At 48.3% G+C, this 24,777-nt stretch overlaps 10 protein-coding genes across 10 annotated transcripts; 3 read left to right on the top strand and 7 right to left on the bottom strand.

The window, feature by feature from the left end:
• Positions 1–390: 390 nt before the first annotated feature.
• On the top strand, positions 391–2,762 carry N7489_011294 (uncharacterized protein; the record flags this gene model as incomplete). The annotated part of the gene is made up of 4 exons (XM_056717043.1): positions 391–779; positions 832–943; positions 1,006–1,682; positions 1,730–2,762. The coding sequence occupies 4 exons, from the start codon at positions 391–393 to the stop codon at positions 2,760–2,762; spliced, it is 2,211 nt and encodes a 736-aa protein (XP_056564665.1).
• Positions 2,763–4,038: 1,276 nt separating this feature from the next.
• Positions 4,039–6,288, bottom strand: N7489_011293 (transcriptional regulator family TF; the record flags this gene model as incomplete). The annotated part of the gene is made up of 3 exons (XM_056717042.1): positions 4,039–5,745; positions 5,810–6,138; positions 6,201–6,288. The coding sequence occupies 3 exons, from the start codon at positions 6,286–6,288 to the stop codon at positions 4,039–4,041; spliced, it is 2,124 nt and encodes a 707-aa protein (XP_056564664.1).
• Positions 6,289–7,002: 714 nt separating this feature from the next.
• N7489_011292 (Alpha/beta hydrolase fold-3) lies at positions 7,003–7,372 on the bottom strand (the record flags this gene model as incomplete). Its single annotated transcript, XM_056717041.1, has 2 exons — positions 7,003–7,146; positions 7,175–7,372. The coding sequence occupies 2 exons, from the start codon at positions 7,370–7,372 to the stop codon at positions 7,003–7,005; spliced, it is 342 nt and encodes a 113-aa protein (XP_056564663.1).
• A 7-nt stretch (positions 7,373–7,379) lies between these two features.
• N7489_011291 (uncharacterized protein) lies at positions 7,380–7,716 on the bottom strand (the record flags this gene model as incomplete). The annotated part of the gene is made up of 2 exons (XM_056717040.1): positions 7,380–7,469; positions 7,570–7,716. The coding sequence occupies 2 exons, from the start codon at positions 7,714–7,716 to the stop codon at positions 7,380–7,382; spliced, it is 237 nt and encodes a 78-aa protein (XP_056564662.1).
• A 783-nt stretch (positions 7,717–8,499) lies between these two features.
• Positions 8,500–9,435, bottom strand: N7489_011290 (uncharacterized protein; the record flags this gene model as incomplete). The annotated part of the gene is made up of 1 exon (XM_056717039.1): positions 8,500–9,435. One exon carries the CDS (start codon positions 9,433–9,435, stop codon positions 8,500–8,502), a length of 936 nt encoding a protein of 311 aa, XP_056564661.1.
• A 2,517-nt stretch (positions 9,436–11,952) lies between these two features.
• On the top strand, positions 11,953–14,044 carry N7489_011289 (alkaline phosphatase; the record flags this gene model as incomplete). The annotated part of the gene is made up of 3 exons (XM_056717038.1): positions 11,953–12,065; positions 12,119–12,321; positions 12,378–14,044. 3 exons carry the CDS (start codon positions 11,953–11,955, stop codon positions 14,042–14,044), a joined length of 1,983 nt encoding a protein of 660 aa, XP_056564660.1.
• Positions 14,045–14,387: 343 nt separating this feature from the next.
• N7489_011288 (uncharacterized protein) lies at positions 14,388–16,153 on the bottom strand (the record flags this gene model as incomplete). Its single annotated transcript, XM_056717037.1, has 8 exons — positions 14,388–14,474; positions 14,525–14,640; positions 14,699–14,726; positions 14,785–14,988; positions 15,044–15,734; positions 15,788–15,860; positions 15,920–15,933; positions 15,999–16,153. The coding sequence occupies 8 exons, from the start codon at positions 16,151–16,153 to the stop codon at positions 14,388–14,390; spliced, it is 1,368 nt and encodes a 455-aa protein (XP_056564659.1).
• Positions 16,154–18,242: 2,089 nt separating this feature from the next.
• On the bottom strand, positions 18,243–20,397 carry N7489_011287 (uncharacterized protein; the record flags this gene model as incomplete). Its single annotated transcript, XM_056717036.1, has 7 exons — positions 18,243–18,729; positions 18,781–18,815; positions 18,875–18,885; positions 18,957–19,025; positions 19,075–19,409; positions 19,462–20,135; positions 20,224–20,397. The coding sequence occupies 7 exons, from the start codon at positions 20,395–20,397 to the stop codon at positions 18,243–18,245; spliced, it is 1,785 nt and encodes a 594-aa protein (XP_056564658.1).
• Positions 20,398–22,058: 1,661 nt separating this feature from the next.
• N7489_011286 (uncharacterized protein) lies at positions 22,059–22,481 on the bottom strand (the record flags this gene model as incomplete). The annotated part of the gene is made up of 3 exons (XM_056717035.1): positions 22,059–22,271; positions 22,330–22,387; positions 22,441–22,481. The coding sequence occupies 3 exons, from the start codon at positions 22,479–22,481 to the stop codon at positions 22,059–22,061; spliced, it is 312 nt and encodes a 103-aa protein (XP_056564657.1).
• Positions 22,482–23,636: 1,155 nt separating this feature from the next.
• N7489_011285 (uncharacterized protein) lies at positions 23,637–24,371 on the top strand (the record flags this gene model as incomplete). The annotated part of the gene is made up of 1 exon (XM_056717034.1): positions 23,637–24,371. The coding sequence occupies one exon, from the start codon at positions 23,637–23,639 to the stop codon at positions 24,369–24,371; it is 735 nt and encodes a 244-aa protein (XP_056564656.1).
• Between the last annotated feature and the right edge of the window lie 406 nt (positions 24,372–24,777).

The raw sequence follows: 24,777 nt of genomic DNA, 5'->3' as shown, positions 1-24,777 counted from the left end.
ATCAGTACTTTATCCTTGAAATATAGCCAACACATGAAAATATGTTAGCGTCAAATAATTCCAGCAACTTTAACACATACCATGGCTCTACTGAATGAGCCAACAGTGGGCCGTTAGGCTCTCGGTAAACTACAGGTACCAATCGTACCAAACAATGTTCAACCGGGAGAGTGAGCCCGCCAATCACAGGTGCCATATCTCCTGTGAAAACAGACTTGTTACAAGCTATACTCCGGCCATCAATACTCCCACCATTGGCAGGGATATTTCACTGCTGAAGGGGGCTTTTCTTCCCGCCTCATCACAAGCGCGTTGGTTTGTGCGTCTCACTTTTCCTATTATTGTTCGCTTAGGACTCAGCACTAACGATGAATAGCCGGCCAAGTCGTAATGAGCGGAAGGCCATCTCTTCGTCACTCTTCGCGGTCTGATCCCCTTCCATCTGCCCCTCACAATGATAATGATCATCTCATCTACGACACAGCTGAGTTCGAGAGCAGCGAAGCCTCCGCTTTGACCCCACGCGAGTCGACAGTCTTCGGTGCGTACCCTTCCTGGAGCACACCTGGAATCGCCGGGGAACAGCCAATGAACGCGAAAGTGGCCATTCCCCGACTCGAGCCCCCACTTGCAAACAGTAATGGTCGAGTCAGTCGAGCATGCCACAATTGTCGCAAGCAGAAGAACAAGTGTTCTGGTCATCGGCCCTCTTGCATCCGGTGTCAGGAGGCCAACGTGCTTTGCGTCTACGTCGATGGGAAACGAGAGAGGAATGCTAGGTCTGTGACCTCCCTGGATATGGTGGCCCAAAATATTTACCCAAGCACTTAGACAACTCACAGTCATCACGAGCCAACTCCAACACTACGAATCTCTCGTGCGCGATATTTATCCGAAGTTCGACACCGAGCTGGCCAAAGTTGTTGACCAAGCTCTCGGAAAAGTGAGCGAAGACCCCATGATCCGAACCAAGATCAGATCTCTAATCAATCTAACAACCCATAGATATCTAGTCTCTCCCTGTCGTCGCCGACCGCCGCCAGGTTACCCGATGAGGCAGACTCGTCAAGCCGCACACTTTCCTACGTTGATCACACCCTGGAGGACTTTAATGGAGACATCTCACTACAAGCGATTGGCTTTGTAGGAGAACATTCAGCAACGGCATGGCTATACAGGCTTAAGTGCTTGGTCGGTCAGAGAAGTTCCAGACCGCACGGCCAACTGGAGGAACCAACCCGCCCGTCGATTTCATCCTGTGCATTATTTATGGATGATGCCGGAATCCAGCCGATGAACGACCTAGATGTCTTCGCATATCCCCCACAAGCCGTCGCCGATGAACTCGTGGACAGATACTTCCAGGTTGCGCACGCCTCCTTCCCCGTCGTTGGAAAAGCAATTTTTCTAAGCCAGTGTCGATCATTCTATTCACAATCAACGACCCACCCTGGAAACAAGTGGATGGCGTTATTGAACATGGTGTTTGCGATCGCTGCAAGACATTTCGAGCTTTCCGGAGACCAACCTCAGCTCGATCACAATATCCACGCGGTGTACTTTTCCCGTGCCTGGCTATTACACACTAGCGAGAGTGTGCTATTGGAGGGTCCCAACCTGCAGCAGACACAGGTAGAGGGGCTAATATCCCTTTACCTGCTTTCCGTCGGACAGGCCAATAGGTAGGTTGAATACCGCGAGCCTTTACTTAGCCACTGATTTGGTTTAGGGCATGGAGAAAATGTGGCATTGCAATACAGTCGGCAGTCGCGATGGGAATCCATCTTCGTAGCGAATGCCCCAGCATCACGCATGTGTCCAAAGAAACCAGATACCGGCTATGGTGGGCGCTGTACCTGTTGGACATCCTACTCTGCGTCATGACTGGACGCATGCCCAGAATGCAGCAGGAACACTGCACGACCCCTTTGCCAGTGCCTTACAAGGAAGAAGACTTCCGAGATGAACATGTAATGAGGCTTATCATGGACATCGGGTCCAGAGGTCGTCTTATGACTTCTTTACTCTCGTTCGATCCCTCCACTGAACCGAACGATCGTCTATCCCACTCGCCTTCCCCATCCATGTCCCAGCAGGCATCAACCAGCCCGCATCTCCAGGCTAACGTCTCATTGTACTTACTTTACTCCATTGACTTGGCAGCTGTGATGAGAGAAGCAATCGAGATTTTGTATTCTCCCGAAGCGGGACGAAAATCACGAAACGACACCGAACTGGCCATGACATCGCTCAACAGTGCCGCCGACAACTGGTTTGCTCGGCTCCCTGCGATGTATCGTTTCATGGAAACCAGAGATGACCGAGCCTTTGTCCGTCAACGCACGAGTTTGGCTTTCCAATATTATTCAACCAAACTCGTCATTTCGCATCCTGCCCTCCATTCTCAAATGTGCGGTGAAGTCTATCCCACTGGTCTTGACACCCCGATGGCGACGATCTGCTTCAACGTAGCGAGTCAAATGCTTGATCTCTTACCCAATGAACCAAACATCGCCTGGCTCTTGGGTTGCTCACCTTGGTGGTGTACTCTCCACTATCTCACGCAGAGCACCGTGGTGCTCATAACACATTTGCTCACCCAGTCTCAAATGAGAGCGGGTGAAAGAGAAGAGTCATTGCAAAGAGTCCAAAAGGCTCTGCGATGGTTGAGTGGGTGTTCCGCCAAGGATCCCTCTTGTAAGCGGGCTTGGGTTAACTTCACGGAGCTCTTGTCATCCCAAGGATTGAATATTCTACAATAACATCTCTCGGTCACCCGATACACCCTAGATCTCCTTGGGTCCTTTTTCCTTTGTTTACCTCACGTATACAAGTATTACTGATTTCCTTCACGATCAGCGACTCATGCCTCTATTTCAGATATATTCATATATGTGAGTTCAAACCAAGGTAGAGTGCAATGTCTTATTTGTTGGACATGTGGCGCAGTACGATACCCTGAAACTGGATATAAACCAGCCATTTTGGGAAAGGGACGTCCGTCTGATGTATTCGAGGGTACGCGTCACGGGCAGTGATCCTGGGGATTCAACAGAACGACGAACCAGGCACTATTCAAATATCGACCACTTAGATTTGTTGGATATCGACTCGGTGGGGTATACACAGCCTCACGAATAGATCCAGTTCAAGAGTATAGATGTAATAGTTGCCACTTGGTTTGTTTGGTGTGTGGAGGTCCCCCATACATGACGTCAGCATTCTTGGCCCAAACAGGCATATATAGTCAAAAGGTCATAGACAGGATATAAGGAATTGACTATTTCTCTCTTTCCATTCCCTCTATCAAAGATCCCATGCACATTGTACATACCGAATAATGGCCCCGAGATATATTGTAAATCCTTTTCTCGTTTTGTAACATGGACCCTACTAACTAATAAGGTAACCTTCCAAGACTCAGCCGCGACTGAGGAGATCAATGCCTACATACACCAAATCCACAAAGATGGAGGCTTCGTTATAAACAGATTCCCGGACATGATCGCCAGGGGCTTTCAGTACGTGTGCTCCCCTTCCACAGATTCTTAACGGGATATCGTACTGATTTATGTCCTAGAGCACATATAACGGACTCAGTCCTTCATAGGCTCGAGTCGGACTCTATTATCGAGAATATAACGCCCGATGCTTGTTAGCTGGTCCTCGATCATCTCATCTGTCATACCTGTACAACTTAGCATTCTTTCAATATTCCCTTTCTCATTCATGTATCTTACGCATCTAATGACATGACATTTATCTTCCAATTTGTTACTCTTGGCCAAGAATCGTCTACATAAGAGGAAGTAAGCGAGCAAGAAAAGGAACGGCACTGACAGGAGACGGATCAAGGCCCTATTGCTGGGAGGCCAAGATGTCTACCAATGACAGGACCGTCTTAAGACACGTCGAATAACTCCAGGAATACATCGTATAGCAACCACACAAATAGTGACATGCCAAAATACCAAAACCAAGAGAAAAAGAAAACAAGGCATGCATTCGGCAGGAACCCGTCCCAACTGTACACGTCTATCACAGCCCCATATCCCAATAATCCCAATTAACATCATAATCAGCCAAAAATGGAGTCTGAAACGTGAACTGAGAGTTGAGAGCCCAAAACTCAGCAGGCAGGTCAAAGCCCAAACTGTGATCCGCCAATTGGGCGGTTTCCGGAACCTGCCCATTTGCATAACCGAGGTCCGGGATCGTGCCCATCCACGAAGATGATGGGTAATATTGTCCAGGAATGGTGCTGGGCATCGTTGGCATCGCTGGCAGCGCTGGAGTAGCAGCGGCAATATGTTTCGATGCTTGGTCAACGACGGCACGACGTTCGAGGTATATCGTGCCGAAATAAGGAATATCAAGCTTGATTCGAGTAGGCTTCCCATTCTCGTATTGGTGTCCTTCTGATTCGTCAAGTGGCGGAGGTTCCGTTCCCATTCCTATCGCCTTTATAAGCTTCAAAACGTGCAACGCTCGGGTTGCAATCTTGTCCGGAGGACCGCTCTTCGATACTTGCTCTAGAACAGCCACAACCCGGTCGAGAGCGAAGTAATCTCCTTTGGTAAAGTCCTGGGGGTCAAATGGTCCGAGTGCATTGACAATGATAGTCATTGCCGTAGTGAAGGCTTGAAAATCAAGAATCTTCGAGTCAAACCCCTTTTCAGTGGTGCGTCGGATATTGACATAGCAAGCGATGATGTTGCGGCAGGCCTGGAGACAGGTTTGCCGATTATAATCATAGAAGTTATCAGTACCTGAAGCTAGTAGGAGAGGCAGGTGTAGCCAAACTGTGAGCTGATAGTACCATAACCGATAGTAAAGCTCAAGGAAACAAGATGATCGCTCAGTACACTTGCCTGGCGGAACATCGTCGGGTGACGCCAAAGGAGGGGGATTGAACGCTTGAAGTTGCAGATCGATGCTCTGTGTCATCTGCATCATGGCTGGAGTGACCTCTGTAAAGGTCTGATTGCGCTCAATGATTGATCCGGCTATCCGAGCAAGGGGGTTCAGAACCGACGCATTGTGAACGGGCAAATCTTGAGGGTCACTTGGGTTGGATTGATACAGATCTATTGCCGTGTTGGATATAGCTCCATGTACTCCAAGGATCAGAGAAAGATGCCTGTCGGTCATGAGGATGTGTCTCCAGATGAACGTAGCCCGATATTGAAACTCGGCACTTTCACTGGGAGCTGGTTCAGCACGGTGGAACCCGATTAGCTGAGCGACGTTTGCAGCCCGACGGTTGGAAAGCCATGCACTTCGTATCTTCCCGTCATTGCTAAAGAGCAACCCCTGCAGAACTAAGCACTCGAGCCCGTCGATACAACTGACAATAGAGTCATCAGAGCAGACGAGCGTGGAAACACGGGTGATACATTCTTCAACTAGGACCCATGGGAGACAGGGAAGATCGAGAGAGGACAAATCAAACTCCGAAGGCAGTTGTTGGAGACACAATGCAATCCACAAAATGGCCTTACCAACCACAGTTGGATGACTAGTCGAGAGCTCTCCCTCCGAGGACGAAAGCAATGATTTATCGTAGTCTTCGAATAACTGCACGCGCATAAGCCACCAGCTACTGCTAGCCTCCGATATAATTTTCAATGTCTTTTGGGTGGGGATCAAGGCTATCAGATCGCGGCGCAGTTTGCCCCAGTCCCGGTTGATCGTGCCATATGGTGTAAAATCGGGCTCAACGGTCTCTGATCGTTTGAAACCTAGCTATCAACCAGTAAGCGCGAGCTAGGGGAAATTGCAGATCCCTAATACGGGCTGTGGCACGAACCGATTCGTTATCAAAAAGAGACAAAACTGGAGCATTATCCGAAGCTGGTGTCACGGTCGGGGGATTCGATCCTGGACTGGTTTCCGCTGTATGTATGGGCGATTTCGAGCCATGCCATTGATGGTTCCCGCCGTCAACACGTATCAGAAGTTTCTCCAACAGGCTCTCCATCCGAGCCATCCGCTCGTTCACGTATGCGCGGTCCGACTCGCGGGGGTTCTCAGGCTCCGGCAACTCTTGGCTGCGACATGGAAGTCCCCGGGCGAGACATTCTTTGCAGTTCTGGTCGCTATCAGACGCAAAAATGCAGCGGACTTTCCGGTGTTTGCCTGTGAGCGCAGAAACATTAGGGATAAATCACGAATTCGCTTATATCAAGGGGGTCTCGTACATTGCCAGCAACTGCGGGTCCCCTTTCGGATCTTCTTCCGAGGCAGATCCCCGGGCCGCGCCTGTGGATCGTGGTTCGAGTGCATCATCTTGTAGGAGAGAAAGTCTCGCTATTCACCCAAAGCACAGGTGGTAAGAATTCTGAAGAATTCGAACTATCCAACATAGGTTGTGCAGTCAAGGTCAGGGAGAACCGAGCGGCAACCCGTCAAAGAAAGCCCCCCAAACCTGATCGAGTTGGTACCGTCTGACCGCCACCTCGCCTACAATTGTGAGGTGGAATACAGCAATGCGAGTTACTGTCTTCATCTTCATCTCCTTTCAGAGTGAAATGCGAAAAAGGCCTGGTTGAGCCATGACGCCATCACCTTGAACTGCCACCCAGGGGGTATCTTCAAAGCAAAGTCCGTGGTTGGCTCAACATGGAATCCGCGAGGCACAATACTAATACTGATGCCGGGGGGTTCAGCCTGGAAATGGCAACTTTTTAGAGAAGACAAGAAGCTTGTGGAAATCGCCTCAGCTCCATCCTCTCGGCCGTCTGCCTAACCGGATCGAACAGGACTTCGTCTCCACGCGCGCCAATGAAGATTTTTGAAACAGGAAGGTCTCTTCATTAGCCCGCTGGTGCGTTGGTGGGGCAGTTATACTTATCTTCCACGGCCTGACCCAGAAGTATCTGTGCCCAGCTATTCGAACTCTGAGCCGAGATAACATCTCTATCCGCGTTTTCATTGGAGCTCGGGTGATCAGTTCTGAAATCAGCTCAAGGGGACAACAACATCGTTCCTCTGAGGGCTCCATCAATCGAAAATCTCGGCACGATGTTTTGAGGAAGCGGGTGAGCGAGATGTGATAGTAGCGCGAGTGCAAGATGAGCGAGCGCACGCCGAGTCACCCTGCAGAATAATGACTGACAGTCGTTTTTCAAGTCTCTGAATGGCGTACTGTAGGACTATAACGACCTGTTGCAACTGATGAGGCCATTGGGTTTTGGGGGCAAGCCCATAGGCAAGGAATAGCACGCTGATACTTTTGGTATGTTGTTTTTATGTCTGGGGAGAGAGCTTCGAGATAGCTGAAGTGGCCCGGTAGCGCAGGGAGACAGTAGCCGCCACCGGGAAAGTATATTATCAACTTTTCGCAAGCAGGATCACCAAGCCAGAATGCCATTGTATCTTCAGGAAGAATGAGTATGTTGGGTGAGGCTTTTCATAGTTTCATATGGGCTTCGTAACTTTTCTGAGCGGAAGCGGGGGGAAGAACAAGTCTGCGAGATGTTGGTAGAATTGCTTCTTTGTCAGACCAAGGAATCTAGATCTGAGTATTCTCCTGGGCTTTTCTATCCCGGGGGCAACATTTCAACTCACTGAAGCTGCTCCATGGAGGGATTTCGAACGAGGATGCGCGTAAAAGTCAGTGCAATATGCTTGTAGAACGTGGCGCCCCCATTTTAACCACGGAATGAAGCAATGATGGCAGTCAATATAACAATAAGAACTAAATGTAAGCTGCATCAGATGTCATGTTTGGGAAATGCAGGGGTCTCTCATTGGCTACTGACGGGATTTGGCCACTGCAATCCCTAAGCCCAATGACAAGGGAACCATGGGGTGGGAAGATATCAGGATTGTTCCAACCTGGTCGGAAAATATCCGACTCATAAGACACTGTGATCTAAGAGCCCAGTTCAAGAAGAAAAGAGATTTCATGGGGTCTTGGTGCAGGGAGCTTTGAGTATAGTGTAGCAGATCCGCCGGCTCGGCGGAACAAAGCCCTAATTTTGGACCAATCAGCCAATTTATGATCTGCAAGCAAAGAAAAGGGGGATCAGAAGGAAATAAAAAAAATCAGGAAATTAGGAGGAGAATGAAAGGGAAAGTTGGGAGAAAGTGGAAGGGTCCAAGGCTGTCCAATGTGCCAGGTAAATCTTCGGTGAATTTGAGAGTATCTAGTGGTATTATGTTACTCCGGCCATTTCTGAAATTCATATGTATTTCTCTGAAGCATCTTAACCAGAGTGGCGTCAAGATCTACGAAGAAAGGTAACGTATTTGCAGACATGAGATGGAGCATTTGAAGTAAACTACAGATATTGCGGTCATACTGAACAGGTCTATTGATGCATCTAATTTGTAGACAGAAGAAGTAGAACTACATGTAGCATATAAGCAGATGAAGAACAATATAAGAATTTCACAAGTTAGAAAGGTAGAAAAGCGCTAGGTACCTAAGACCCGATGAACAAAGAGAAAATACGAATAAGAACATATAGCTTGGCTCAAGCACAAATGTCCAACTCACCTTTTCTTCTGAGCTTTCTTCGCTTCAATGTCGCCTTCCTCCGCCTTGCGCTTCCTTGCCATCGACCTTGTCACGCGACTTGGAATCGTCCCAATCGGGGCCTCAACTGAGGGGACAACAGGAGTAACATGGCCCACCTCCTCAATGGCAAACCGCAACTGCAAACCTTCGTGGGTATAAAAGCTTCTAATTTGTGAGATCCGGTGGGTTCCACGTCGGAAGGCCCCCAGAACTAAATGTGCCACAATCTTCCCAAGCTTTGTCCCTAGTAGGGCCCTGAACTCGGGGGTTCCCAATTGCCAATCGTGTATCTCCTCATCTGGCCAGAAGAGGCCATTAGCCTCAGTATAGAGCACATCCCTGACAAACGAAAGGGTATCCTTATTGCAAACGTCGACCATATAGACATACTTCAATGTATCAATCGAGAAGTGTTTCTGGTAAACGGCCTGGCAGACTTCGGACATGAAAAAACCGGGTGCTTTCTTTATTTCTTCAACAATCAACACCCCGGGCGCTATTTGCCCTTCCCAGATATGAAGGTCGGGATATTTGGCATTGCCTGTAGCACCAGGTCCACCTATAGAGATCATTTCCCATGCACCACTTGTTGGTCCCATTATATTGAGTTGTGCAAATTCATCTTCAATTTGGACTGGCATATAGGAATTCAATTGCATATCTATTTCGAATTGCTTGGACTTCCTGAGGTCTTTGAATTGCAGCGTAGAAGGCTTAATTGGACATGTTGCCACAGACGCGTTAGATTCTGGGCGTTCCATCCATTGCTGCAGTAATTGGCCAGCGGCTTGTCGTTCGCCGTATTTGGGAGTGGCAGAAGGCATTGGAGGGGAGCTGGAAATTTCGAATTTGGATTGGTATGTAGATTGCTGTAGAAATGGTGATATCAACCCAAGGCCTTGAAGGGACATTGTTGCTTTATGTATGTCAAATTTGTTAACCAAGGCAACCTTTATGGATATTAGTGAACCAGCGACTTGTAGATTCTGTGCTTTGAACTAGTGTTTGGCCTTTCAACCTGAGTGTCATCAACAGACAAAGACATGGACTCGAAAGAATCGAAATCAAAGGGCTAAATTTAAACCATGCAGTATTCGAGAAGACGTACTACCTATTGATTGGACTCGAGTGCGTACTTCCGGTCATAAATAGTAACATATGCTTTCAAAAACTGAGATAATGGGTGTTTCATTGCCTTTGACATCTTGTAAGCAGTGCAAGTAATGGTCCCTATCCTCGAGAATAAAGAGTCGATATAAAGAGTCGATATACTAAGCAATGTTGAAATCCCAAAATTAGACATGAGAACAATGAAGGCAAAGGTTGATGACCGCCGAGATCGCATCGTTGGCTGCTACAATGACAATAGATTTTCAACGGACACAACAATGCGATAGTTAGGAACAACACTAATGAATATCGATATTACTAGAACATCCTCACTCGTATGATAGTCAATAGCGTAGCTTGCAACTGAAGAGTTTATGGCAAGTACGATTAGTCTTAAAAAGGCTTTTCTTTGTCCAATAATGGCAGCCGAGGGTCTGATACTAGCAGAGTTGGTTCTTTGTCCGTTTTGGTATTGCTTCCGAATCCTGTACCGCAGTTCATATTTATCTCAAAGAGCTGGAAAAACCAAAAGAAAAGAATGCGCACCTTCTCACAGATGCTGTAGGGGCCAAGCGCCATTTTCAACGTCCCCTACTCATACGATGTGGTCACTCCTGGCCGCTTTCGCCGCAAACAACTGCGAACCAAACTGGGAGGCTAATAAAGCTAATAGATTGGGATGAAGCAAAGTGCCGAGGCCAAGGTGGGAGTTGGGACCAGTCCTTTGGATTCGTCTTCTTCAATATCCCCTCTGCCTCTCCAATTTTGTATGCACTGCCCAACCACCACAGAAGAAGTACCTCTCCCACTCACAACAACCCTCACGGCGCCCAATGCATGTCTGAATAATGATTTTAGATTACCAAGCCCTCAGGCTGGGGCTGGGCCAATCTAGGTCTTATTAACACTACAGAATGTCTAGCACGTGATGAGCGCCACTATCATACTATTCGCCCGGCTTGCAGCTGGATCCTGGCTTCTAAGCTAACTTTATAGGCGAGAAAGAGACAACAAGAGAGATGCTGCCCTTTTGTATGTATATGGCATCGAATTTATAGGGGTTTTTCGGACGCTAATATGTCATTTAGTACACGAAGTGTGGAGGCGCCGGCGTCCGCCGGCGTGCCAAGCAATACTGTCACTAGGAGTTGCTAATAGGCCGATCCGACATCAATATCGTTGATCTATACCTATATCGTGGATAGTTCTACAGAAAAGGAAACTAAGCTCGAGGGCACCAGGAGGTAATAACTGAGCGCATACGGAGTCCAGCTTAGTTGAAATAACCCGGCTGAGTTTTAGTTCTGCCTTCCGCTTTCATGAGGCCTACGCCTACTTTTATAACCACGCAGGTGTATCAGATCTGCCTACTCTGTACCACGATATCAGGAAATCAAGCCACTGCAGTGGAGACCTCGGGCATATCAACGGGCGTGATGGTAGGAAATCTCTGGATTGGGACACGTGCTAGAATATGGCGTATTCTGGTTGCATTGCCACTCCGATGGCTTTGCGGCTTCCAGAGAAGGAAGGTACTATGGCTTACTAGAAGCCAAGGAAGCAGTTTAGCTTATCGCAATATAGAACCGCGGACCGATCCTCTGTTATGAAAAAGATAGTTCGCAGATGAGAAGACAACCTACTGAACTACAGAGTAGCAGGAGCATGGATATAATGCCCCGATATCTTTTTGGCGATTTATAGATATACTATACGACATCATATAGTTGCTGTTTATTTATTCGATTTTCGACTCTGTCTTTTTGTCTCACATTGGATTACAGCCACCTTTTCTCGACCTCGGGTTACCGTCGGAGAGGTGTGAAGTTAGCTAGTATCTTGTTATGTGTCCCACCATCCTATCATGCCATGGTAGATGGTCTTGTGGGATGATTAAACTGTGTAAACGGTCTTGATGGAGTAGATGGACTATCATTCCATCCTATCTCTCATCCGTCCCACGTGCGAAAGTCCGCCAAGCCTTCTAAGCTTGGCGGACGACTGGGGTTGGCTGGACTGGCTTGGCATTCCATTCCCTTGGCTTGGCGAAGGGGTTCAAGCTTCCCAGGCAAACTCCAGGATTCCGCACGTGCAAATCTGGCCTATTTCCCATTCGCTCCCAAACAAACCATGAATCTCGCAATAATACTTCTCTCCAGGTACAGGGATTATCTCGGAGATTTGGATACTCTGGATTATCTTGGCGGGAGGCTCTTGGCAGGAAGCTCGCCTGAAATTAGCCTCGAAGCTCGTTGTACTTAACAGAGGTGCTTTCTCGCTGAGTGCAAATCTCTCGGTTTCATCATCATCTCGTCAAGATGCGTGCCTCTTCGATCTCCGCGTTGGCATGCTTTGCCTCATTTGCGGCAGCCCAGACTTTCCAGCGCTTGGGTGGTTGCCCTGACTTGGGATGTATCTTCCCGCCGGACCAGTACGTGATGTTTCAATTGCGCCTGGTTTCTAGCTACTAATGACTATTTCCAGGGTCGACTTCCTTGCCGGTCAGTACTTCGACATCCGTCTCGAAGTGCACTCCCCCGTCAATGGCTCCGAAGCTCGTGTTGGAGAGCCCGACGAGAACTTTACCTTCACCGTCGCCAAGAAGGGAAAGGAAGCTGTCACCGCGCCGGAATACTTTAAGATTGATGAACCTGAGCTGGAGAGGTGGAACTTCACATGGTTTGAAGGTAATACCTTCCTACCATGCAGCCCCCGTGGTGAACAAATAAGCTAATAGAAACAGACCGATTCGCCGAGGACGCAGAGAAGCCCTCCCTGGTCAACGTGACTTCGAAGATCTATCGCAGAATTGCCCTCTATGAGCCCGGCGAATACGAGGCTACCCTGACCTACTACGGAGAACAAAAGACAGTCGCCAACTGGTTTGTTCGTGATCTCCCTAGCAAGCGACGTGCGAAGAACGTCGTGATGTTCATCGGAGACGGCATGACCACCAACATGATCACTGCAGCCCGCCTCATTGCCCACCGCAGCATCAACGGCAAATACCTGACAACCATGGCAATGGACAAGTTCCCTGTGCTGGGACACCAGATGACACACTCCATGGACTCATTCATTACTGACTCTGCCAACTCCGCCACCGCCCTTTACACCGGCCACAAGACCACCGTCAATGCTTTGGGTGTCTATGTGGACTCCTCCGAAGACACTTTCGATGACCCGAAGTTCGAGACAATCGCAGAAATCTACCGTCGCAAGAACCCGAATGCCGGCGTTGGCATTGTCTCAACTGCCTTCTTGGCAGATGCCACACCTGCTGGTCTGGGTGCTCACACTAGTGACCGCGGCGACTACGACCACGTCATCAGCGCCTACTACGAGAGCTTGACCGACTACGAGTGGACAAACTGGAACGGCCCCGATGTGCTCCTTGGCGCTGGCGCAGAGAACTTCGTCCAGTCCGAAGAAACCCGCGATTACTACAAGCTCTTCGCTGAGAAAGGGTACAACGTGGCCTGGAACAACACTGCCCTGAGCAACGCCCCCAGCGACGAGAGACTGCTGGGCGTTTTCTCGACCAACAACCTGCCCACTTGGCTCGATCGTAACGTCTACCAGTCCAACCTTTACAACCAGAGCAACTACCCCGACGGTTCGGACCGCGACGCCGACGACCTGCCCGGCCTCAAGGAGATGACCCTCAAGGCCGTCGACGTCCTCGACAAGCGCCACCGCAAGGACGGCTGGTTCCTGATGTCCGAGGCCGCCAGCATCGACAAGCAGATGCACACTCTGGACTACGACCGCTCCCTCGGTGACCTCCTCGAGCTCGACGACACCGTCCGCGCAACCATCGAGAAGCTCGAGGAGCTGGGCGAGCTTGAGGACACCCTCATCATCGTCACCGCCGACCACGGCCACGGCTTCGACGTGACCGGCTCCGTCGACACCGAGTACATGGACGCGCAGACGGACGACCGCAGCAAGCGCAACGCGGTCGGATACTACGAGAACTCCGGCTTGTCTCAATACACCGTCGCCGGATCCAACGCCCTCCGCTACTCCGAAGGCGTTCACTTCCCCGCCCAGTGGGACCCGAGATACACCTTGCACTCGGGTGTCGGTGGCTTCCCTGACCACCGTGAGGATTACCGCGTTAACAGCGAGGGTCCCCGCACCCCTGCTGTTGAGGACGAGAAGAAGGGATACGTTGCTAACTACAAGGATGCCGTCACTGGCTTCTTGGTCAATGGAAACATGCCCCTCGATCAGGGCCAGGGTGTCCACTCGCTGACCGACGTGCCGGTCTTTGCCCGTGGTCCTTGCCAGGAGCTGTTCGGAGGTGTGTACAACTCGATCGATATCTTCTTCCACATGGCGGAATGCCTGGGATTGTCGGAGACGAAGCGAGCTGGACAGCCTCCGCATGCTGGAAAGCGTGATTAAATTAATTGGGGAGCGTTATGGTGTCAAATAATTCGAGCCACATCTTACGGCTCCGGTGTACAAGAGAAAAATATGATGTAGATGTAGTATGATGTACAAGAGAAGAAAATATGACATTATGTCAATGAGAACATTGCGCTCAGCTTGTAATTTCAAGTAATAACATCCTTTAAATATCAACACCTGCGCACGCAAGATATACATGTAAAGTTGAACACCAGTCTATTTACAATGGCCCAGCCAATTGATGCCATATATCAGTCAATACTTACCAAGAACAAATCTATAAAACAACCATTTCCAACGCTGGAAACATAACATATGTTCACCGTGATAACCGAGTTTAGGTGGCGTTGTTGGCACAGGTCCAGCTAGCCTTGGAAGAGCTCTCGTTGATAGCCAAGCCCGAGACGTAGAGTCCCAATCCGCACTAGTCTTGTCAGCAGGAAGTCCAGAATCACGCGGAGAGACAAGACATACAATAGCACAAGCAATTCCAAGAATGATCATGTTGACAATAGTCAGGATGATCTTTCCAGGCGATGAGAACCAGTGTCCCCAGTTCATGAAGAGCCAGAAAATGGCAGGTAGTCCGTCTGTTCCCGGTTAGCAATCGACCATGTCATAATGTCTTGGTCTCAGAACTCGACTTACAGCTGAACCAGCTTCCGAAGAGGGAACTCTGCACAACAAATTAGTACGCGTTTAGTGATAAACAGCAAAAAACCTCGGGAACATACAATCAGACTCAACAATTCGTTGAACACAGGAATGGACTCGGCGATGATCCACGCAACCGTCCAGGTACTCAGGCCGATAGCGACCCATGTACCCGTAGCCAAGAAGGTCTTCTGGTGCATGTGGTGCGAACGGTCGCCGCGGAAGATTCGAACATAGATATACTTGCACGCAACGTGGCCGAAAACAACACCGGCAACAATGACCTATCAATGATTAGACATATTCCCGAACCAACTATAAGGAGACGATATAACACACCGTTGGGATGGCAAGACCGTAGGCAACCTTCTTCATCATAGGTCCAGCGGAAGACAGAGCCGGGGATGCGACAGTCGGGCCGGCATAGCAGTAGATGACCATGGCAGTCACGACGTACATAGTAGTATCGATAATCTGCAGCATAGCGAGGGCCTTGGGGAAATCGGCGGGATCTTGCATCTCTGACATGATACCGAAGAAAGAGACGTGGGCAATGAAGGCGAAGACGATGTTGGTGACGGCCAAGAAACCTTCCTGGAAGGTCGGGGTCGTGACGATATCGTTCTGAACATGATCGGGGGCCTGGACACCGATGGCAACCATGGTGACGATGGTAGCTACCAGGATACTGATGGCGGAGATGATGGACATCCAGAAGACCTTCTCTGCTGTACGCGGGAGAGCGGCAAGACAGCTGACGATCAAACCGACAACTCCGAAGACAATGGTGCAAGTACCGTGGTTCGTGATGGTGTTGAACAACACGGAGAAGGTAAGAATGTGACTGGCCATCAAGAAAATGATGAAGAGCAGCTGGCCGACGAAGAAAATCTCACGTCCGATGGGGCCGAGAAGAAGCTCGCCGGCATCACCCATGCTGTGTACCTGCGGGAAACGCTTCTTGAACTGGCCCATGGTGTATCCAGTGTACCAGGAGATGCCGGACAAAAACATAATGATGACAAATGCCCTAAGAGATGGTCAGCTTTCTTTCCTGCGTCGTCCAGACAGATATTTTCTTACGGGACAATTCCGAGAGTTGCTACTGCAGACGGAAGAGATAGAATACCAAGCGAGATGTTCTCAGCGACCATCACTAGATGAATATCATTAGAAAGGGGTTCCTGTTGATTGGGGTTAATGATGGGCTCTCACGGGTTCCAGCTTGCCTGTATAAAAGTCAGAACTGTGCTCCTCAACACAAGAAAGACAGCAAGCAGAGTGAGATACTTACCACCATGGCATAATGCGATACTTCACTTCCCCAGATTCTTCATTTCCAAAGGGATCATCATTGGGCTCTACCGGGTAGGCCTTCTTCTCCATATCGGTAGAGTCATTGTATACTTGGTTGTCCTGAACAGGATGAGGTGCTTCAGGGAGACTCATGTTGAATAGTATATGATATGGGAAAGTGAAGAAAGGAAGAAACGTCTGGGGCGAGAGAAAAGACGCAGAAAACGGTGTGTGGAGGCCCAAAAAGGAACGGTTGGCCCAGATTTTTGCTTGGCGGAGATAAAGGCTAACAGAAGATTCTATTACCAGATATGTAATGCTAGTCGAGCTGCTGACTGTGGGGAGGCCAACCGTCTAATCAGGAACTCGCTTAAGCACACTCTGGGGGGGTGTCCTCCGGGGTAGAATGCCAATGAGGTTGCAACTCTGACGACGTTAAAAAAATGCGTTCATGGGTTTGGCTACCGAGACCGGGACATGATTATCTAATCGTATCTTCACCGGTGCGCCGTCCACATTTGTGGGGTATTCGGCGTCGGGCGAGCCAACCCCGTACGCGGTCTGCACCCCGATCATAGATGTTACCGGCCCGGCGTACCCGGCCCGGCGTTGAATTCCTAGAACTATCTCGATAACAAGTTTAAGAAAAATTTTAGTCAAAGATTTATGTACTCTATGGATTAGGTTTACCCCAACTTCAACCCCAGATCATACAGCTTGCCTCTAAAACGGCCAGTTCATAATGGAAGATTTAAAGTAATTGTACATAAAGCTTGGAAAAAGTACAATCCAACGGTGGCGTTTAGCTTTGCTGCAAAGTTTGGCACTAGAATTTTCTCGAAGACTCGGCTATCAGGCCTCGGGGCCGGGAGACTCCTCGCATTGTTTCCCAAAACCCCGGGTCTTGGCGGGTTGGGCTCCAGTGCTGTTTCAGGGGAATTGGGGTTGATGAATCCCGCATGGATCCGATCCATTTTCTCTAGGATGCGGGGTGTGGGAATGTTTAGCGTAGAACTTGAGATCTTTTTATTAAATCATAATGCAAAGGATTAACTAGGCAGTTTAGTGCGAAGTTCTTAATATAAGTACCTTTTGTGTGGGGCTGCCATACAAAAGGTACCTAGTATCTCTAAATTTCCTTCGTTCTTTAATCATCTACTTTGATACAAGAGAGATCTTCAAAGATGACAGGTTTTAGCCTACTGTTCAAAATCAAATGATCGAGTATGTTATGACTATGACATCAATTTGCCTCCCCATGGTGCAGTCTCATTAAGAAATGCGGGTGGCAAACCTTGAGCATAAGTATACTTTGTACTGCGTTCACATACAAAAGGTACTTATACCAATGAATTTGCCTCGAGCCCCAAGCCCCATGAAGAACTTGGATCTGTCACCTCGGGCATCCTCGGAAGACCTCATTGTTAAACGGGAATACCATCAATTTCCCCTCCAATGGATTGTACGTTTGTCTTCCAAATTCTCCGTCTGTTCTCGAAATGTGTCGGTTATTCAGAGTATGAATCCAGTTCGGGAACCCACCCGTTGTCCTCAAGCACAGAGCTAGGCCCTCGAGGGGGGAAATATGAGATGTAACATCAGGGCGTTCTGATGAGCGCCACCGTCTTCGCGGACGGAAGCCTCCGAGTCTTTTTTTTTTTTTCGTTTGTCATCCTTCCGAATCAACCGCGGGAAGCATGAGGCGATGCAAAGTTCCGCAGTATCCGGTGGCATCTTACGACACTGATGTTGTAGAATTCACTAGCCGCGGTAATCATCTTCCCAGTCCTAAATGTCCAATAAAGAAGGGGGCGGGTATGCTGAAAGGTCAGGGCGCGACAGGGGTTTTGCAGTGTAGTACTCGGACTCCGTATATAACCGCTAGTTGATTTATCTTCCCCATAACTACTCCGTCGCGTTGCATAAACATTAAGTTTTAACCCCTTTTTGAACGAATGCCTAGTCGTCCAGTCCTAAACCTGAATTTGTTATGCTACGTGGCAACAGTCTGACGACGCTTCGTTAATCAATATATGGAGTTAGCAATACTAAACTGAAATCTACGCGTCCAATAAATAAAAGAAGCAATTTTGCGCTAGAAGGATACTGTGACTCCTGGCCACTGAGATCCCAGGGGAAATATTACGGTGATGAAGGTGTCTTAAATGTCACTTTTTTGGACCAAGTGTATTGAACAGAAACCGGCACATGTCGCTAAAAATTAGGATCGCTTTAGGGTATCTTAAACGCAGCCAACCGACGTTTCCTTCGTATTTACATGCCCGTTCTTCTCCAACTCCATGTTTTCTTCTCCGGTGTCTCCCCGTGATTGGGGAAAAAGATCGGCATTACCAAAAATAGCCGATAGGCCACGATGTCTTCCTCGCAATGCAACTGCAATTAGCAATACCTTGCTGAATGTGTGCCATGCACCACAGAACGAATAGGTTTGGCCGGGACACCCAAAACTCACACCGACGTAGCTGTATGCAGACACAGCTTCAAAAATGATCCTAAAGGTAGAAAAGCCCAACGGATCGGCTTCGAAGTGATCCGATTCGGTAATGGTTATGAGAAGAATGGCGAGGGAGAGCCACCAAATATCGTAACTGAATTGAGAGCGAAGTTGTTGGTAAACGAAACGGGCGTGAGGAAGGCCTGAGAGGCTCGAGCGATGGGATTCTTTCTGAGACGGGGCTGTGAACTGTGTGTTTGCGATTTTGGTGCTGCTATATATGTCAGAATGGGTTTGCAAACAGTGAGATCGGGGGCTGCCATACCTGATAGTAGCTGAGACGGGGAAAGCAGAAATATACTACAACCAGACATGCCTGCTTAGCTACTGATATTTTGAACAGAAGAATCAGTTCTCACCATCATAAAGACTAAATTTCGCTTAGCAAATTGCCTATTCAATATGGGAGTTCCATCTTTGGGTGGGAAAAAAAGCACGTACCGTATAGAATAAGCAACCCCTGCGGCAATCGATCAAATGCCACAACAGTGAATCCACCGCCACGCACGGCTTTAATTGTGTCAGCTCTAATCAGGGATGAGTGGCCAGAATTAAATACCTAAAGCCTGGAAGAGCCCATCTAGGACACGGAACTTGACCGGAAGAGAGCCAATCTCCTCGTTATTGATGGCAGAGACCTCGAAAGCACCCCACATGATGGCATTGAGGACCACGACTGTGCCCAATATAAACCAAGTATGCCAAGCAGGGTATAAATAAGCGCAGGCTTTTTGGGATTGTGTGAGGGTAAAATCGAAAGATCGTCGCCACTCCTGCCAAGTGGGTTTATTCGGCAACATCTGCCTCAACGCCCAGATGAGGAATCTTAATAGGCAAGGGAAAAGCGTATTCCCAGCAAGGATAAGAACGCCGCAGGCAAGAAGCGGAAAGGGTCTGTGGAGCGTGTCAACGAAATGCCTCGACAAATAACTTTCTGGTCACCCACTCCTTTTGATAAGCGCCCATATTAGTATCAATGAGGGACATGCCGTTGTTACAGAGCGCTGATGTAGCAAGAAAAGCTCCTGCCCAAAAGGGGGAGGCTCCATCCTCCCGTGGAATGTCTGGGCGGACGAACTTTGACCAGAGGCCAATGCTCACGATACCGAGAATGAGGAAGCCGATGAAATAGAGTATGATAAGTACTGCCGTCAAAGCAAGTGCCCTATACTCTACCTCGTCTAGTTCTCTGCAGTTGGTTGATTCCCCGCAGGAGATGAGTTTGCCTGCTCGTTGCACAATGCCCTTTAGCCAGGAAATATGTGCCTTGCGGTTTCCGAGGTCCTTCTCCTTGTCAAAAATGAGAGAGGTGACTTGCTGGCTTTGCTCGGGATGTTTCAGGTCTGTGACGACGATAAAGCCATAGTCGTCGGAGGATCCTTCAGGCTCACAGGGAGAGGAAACATCTGGTTGAACTTCTCTCACTACAGTGGTGGCTTTTGCGTTACCTGTAGCTTTGGCAGAAAGAGCACCCTGTTTGTTACAGGCCATTTGATTTTGCTTTCCCCCGTTTGAGTTATCTCGCAGAGCACATCGGAGCTTCCAGGCACGAAATAGAGAGATGATTGCGAAGATGGGAAAAGCATGTCCGAGAATAAGAAGGCAAAACAAGGTGCCCTGCTGTAAACTGTTCAATGTAGACAAGTCCATCTTGGAGAAAAAAAGTCAGCCGTCATATCAGGATGCGAACTATCAGTAGTGGACGTACCACGCTCAGTCCAGCCCCTGTCATAGCGCTGAAACACATGAACAAAGCATCGGAATAGTGGAGATCATGGATATGCGACGAAGCCGTGTAGAATATGACACTGCCAATGGCAGGTGTAAGAATAAAGTAGGCATAGTGCAGTGTGAGTGGACTGAATGCCAAAAGATCAGCCATGATCGGCATACTAATGTGGGAGTCGTAAGCATTGTCTGAGTTTAGGGCTGGGATACCCCAAACCATATAAAGGATTATCGGATTGTACGGCCCTGCAGCAGCCAAAATTAACTCTGCTTATTTCGTTGGTGAAGAACTCGAATTCTCCTTTCATTGCAAATGTAACCGTGTTATTGTCTCTTCCTCGCTGGGTCGTTTGCTAATTTCGTCAGGGGCTATTCATTTCTACACTTCAGCCACAGGGCTCAGCGGCTTCTAAGGTACGGCACGCTGCATTCTGCGGATGCAAGGATCACATTTGTGGAACTGGGCTATTTGGGACTTTTTTAAGTTCTGACGAAATGAAATGGCCAGATCGTAGCCGTCATAAGATTGGCGACAACCAAACAAACGAATCAGATAGTTCTCACATTATAAAAGGTTATTGGGGAATGCCTAGCTATACATTCTACCAAGATATCATCCACTCGCGTGATCACGTGGCTGGTCAATCTGAATCTAGGGTAAAATGTATTATGTTATGGAACTTACCCTGTTGAATCTTGTGTTGACACTTGAATGACCCGGCGGTCCAGTTCACCACTGCCACCATTATCTTCTTGAACACATGTCATGACCTCAATGAGATATTTCTCTTGTCATAATACCCCCAAGCCATTGTTAGCAGACCAGGACGTCGTTGCACTAGGGGTAGCCAGCAAGGCTGGCTATACTGGGACTGTGGATGGACCTGGATCCAGGGCATAAAGCTCCGAGTAATGACGATGCCTATTCATGGCAGGATGCCGAGGTACCCTTCCAAAGAACTGACCAAGTCTCTGAAGCCTTTTCAGTAGAGCTACAGACTAGCATTCTTCAATTCAGGAACCTTGCACATATCCTGGAAGATTGGGGCAAAATTACCGAATACTAGGGTGTTATCTCAGCATAGTCGCTTCGCACATTCCGTAGATATATAATGACAAATATGAAGCTCGCGATAATTGTGTGATAGAAGGTCGAAGAAATGTACCCACATCGGCATAGGGCTGTTGGGCGCACCGCCTACACAAGATGCCCAGGTAGCTAGGGTTAGTACCACCAAGATGGGATATCCGTTTCCAAGGAAACAGGTTCAGCGGTGGTCGCTAACCAAACCTCATACCTGCTCCGTGGTCTGATACATACACTCAGATGGAGAAGTTCTGAACATATACCAGTTCTGCTTGATGATACTAAATTTCATGTCATCACCTGTCTTACAGTCGCCCCTAACTATAATTCTATTGCTAGAGACCCTTTCTTCCAACATTCTTCGTGATATGCAGTAGACTACTAACCCTATAATATCGAATACTTCCTGGATGGTATAATCCTTAATTAGCACTAGTAATCCCTAGTACTATTCATTACACTAATCTACTAGGGATCTATAATGGTTACTACTACTAAGTAAAGCGCACCTAATAACCTGACTACCTGAGGACCATTTCGCCGATGCTACATTACGAATGACGAAACACAACAACTGAAGGGATGTCAACGGCATCCCAGGGTGTAGACACATAGCTTCAGCCCAAAAACACAGCATCAGCCTAAATAAATTCAGCTCGCATCTGTTTAAATACAAAGTGCAACAAGCGATATCTTTCCTCAATCCTGGCTGCTCTTCTCGGCCCCCATCACCAAGCAACGCTGTCACCTGCACCGTTTTGCTTGCAGTAATAGTTTAGTTCATCGCCTCCGATGTGGGATCCCTTGGACTCGCAATAGTATAGCAGGTCCTTCTCGTTTAGAAGCGTACAATCAGGGCATGTATCCCATTGCTTGCTACCGGTGTTTCGGTTCTTATAGGCAGTGCATGCCTTTTCAGTGGCAGCTCTGTTGTAAACCTCCTAGAATGCAGTTAGAAATGCTTTCGCCCGATGGTACAAGTTTCCAAGTTGTACTTACCACTCCGTCGCCAGGGGTATCGATGCAAACACCTTGAGTGTGGAGGTCCGCAAAAGCACTACCAAGTATCAGTGTCTGTTACCAAATACGTCAAGTAGGAGAAGGCCTTACCCAACAGCGAGAGCTGCGATAATAAGTGAAATAGACTTCATGTTGATGATTATATTATCGGAGGTGATTATCAAACTGACTTTCGAAAATCGGGTGGCAGACGTAAATTTAAATGATGCTAGAAATGCCAGACAAGAACGTTAAAAAGGACCTAGATAGATAGTACTTCTGAATTGAGTTTGCCTGTCGGAACGTCAGATTATCCAGATCCCCTTTCTTGAGGTGAGACAACTAAGACAAAATCCCCGAACAATCTCCATTGGAATGGTGATCTCTGTTGCTCATTTCCGGAATTGTATATATGCGTTTCATTGTCACTCCTGTCAGCCTGCAAGGTCATTAGATGTGGGCTATGTCTCAGGATGATGTCGACTTCTTGAGTTGATCTGCAAGCGTTTAGAGTTTAGGTAGATATTAAGGTTCCCGGATATCACCACGTGTAAGCTGCATATCCATGAATCGTTTAGGTTACTGGTACAATGATCAATCATTCCAATCTTCATTACAAGTGAATGTATATGCTCAAGATGGATTTCAATCTTTATAATTATATTGGCTTTATAAAGACAGTCAAAAATAGTCGGTTTCCAACAGCGTTGCTACTATTCCGTATGGAGCACGGAGTGCAGTTCGAAGGATGAACTGGATTTGGCCCCCAAGGCGTTTGTCTCACAGTCACACATCTATCAGAGAATCAACAGGATCAACAGGATCAACAATGCGCCCCATAGCCGTTACACTCCCCAGGTCTCAGTTGCCCGAACTTTCCTCAGGGCCAATGGATTTGACCAGTAGATTCACGCGTAGAGGCCAATGATCTACATAAATCCTTCGGACCTCTCGGGCGAAGTTAAATTGATTAAAATGTCACAATGCCTCTCCACCATGGTTTGATATCCTCACCGGTAGATCCCCGGCTATTTTTCGGAAGTATACGAGTGAAACAAGGCGGGTTATTGCGTGAGTATCCTGAGATTCTATGTTGTTCGGAGTACGGTGATCGCAGATCTATTGCGGGAATATGGCTCCGGGTGATGGATTCATCTAGTCCGACAAAGTACAATCTTTTGTGGCAGTCCGGAAACCCGTTGCCTTCTCTGAGCGACTCTAAATAGGGTCTCCTTTCCGTCGTCGATTTTGCGATATCACTTTTCTCAGGATCCATTCTTTTACCATCCCTCTTCTTGTTGGACACCATGAAGTTCAACCTTGTCTTCCTTGCTTCTCTCTGTGCCAACAGCGCACTCGTGTCTGCCTTGCCAACCGACACGACCGATGCGGCTATTCTTCTTCTAGACGATGGTACCACGCAGACTATCAACAAGAGAGACCTAGCTACCCATCTGCCTGGAGTCTCTCTGACCCCGCCTACCGAGACTCTCCCGAAGTTCATCGAGACCGGATCCGATGATTCCGCCCCCTCAAAACGTCTGAGCAAGCGCGCCGGCGCCCAGTTCATCATCCCTCTTCCTGACCAGAAGTTCCTCAACTGGGATATCCCAATGTCCACCATCGTGCATGCCAACGAAGCCGATGCCACCGCTGCTATGGCATCGGGCCAGATGGTCGCCAACAGCATCTCGGTTGCTCAGTCGTTTAGCGCCACCGTGGAAAAGTTCCTGACAATCGGCACCACCGTCACCTACCAGTACACCGAAACGGCTACTCTCACCGGCACGGTTACCATGACTATCCCGAAGAACAGATGGGGTGCTATTGTTAGCAACCCCCTGGTCGAACGCAAGAGGGGTTACGTATTCAGTGGACAGCCTGGAAGTGGACAGTACGAGTACTACCAGGCGGATTCTTACACCCATGATACTTACAGATATGGAGCGAACTCCTTGTCCTGGGTTAAGGGTGTTGTTACTACTTGCTTGGGAGACGGTTACCCTCTGAAGCGCTGCGTCGGAGAGGGTGTTTTGGAGTAAATCTTCAACTTTTGTGACTTCGTTCGCATTTCCAGGTTGTGAATTGTGGATAATTGCCACAATTCCACAATATGTCTGTGGGGCGCAGTAAGATGGCCCCATGGCAGAGGTCTTGATTTCCTGTTACTTTATGTTGTATATATCAATCGTCAATTCTCAACTGAAGTACTAGTTCCAATAAATGTCCATTTCCTGGTAGATATAAAATTGAGACTAAAAGGAGCTTTCTCTCTGATTTTGAGAAGCTAAAGGTTGGATCGTGTGACCGGAGGGCGCCTCAAAAATCCTCACTTTCCCTTTCCCCCTCTTTTGCATTCAACAGTCCTTAGATGATTGCTTCGCCATACTCCACCGGTGCCTGAATGTATGACCAGCCATCACCCGTTGACCCGTCCATGAGTGGACT

The sequence above is a fragment of the Penicillium chrysogenum genome, assembly GCF_028827035.1.
Source record: "Penicillium chrysogenum strain IBT 35668 chromosome Unknown utg000005l_segment0_segment0, whole genome shotgun sequence".
Lineage (NCBI taxonomy): Eukaryota > Fungi > Ascomycota > Eurotiomycetes > Eurotiales > Aspergillaceae > Penicillium > Penicillium chrysogenum.
This window is presented reverse-complemented; position numbering and strand designations above follow the sequence as displayed.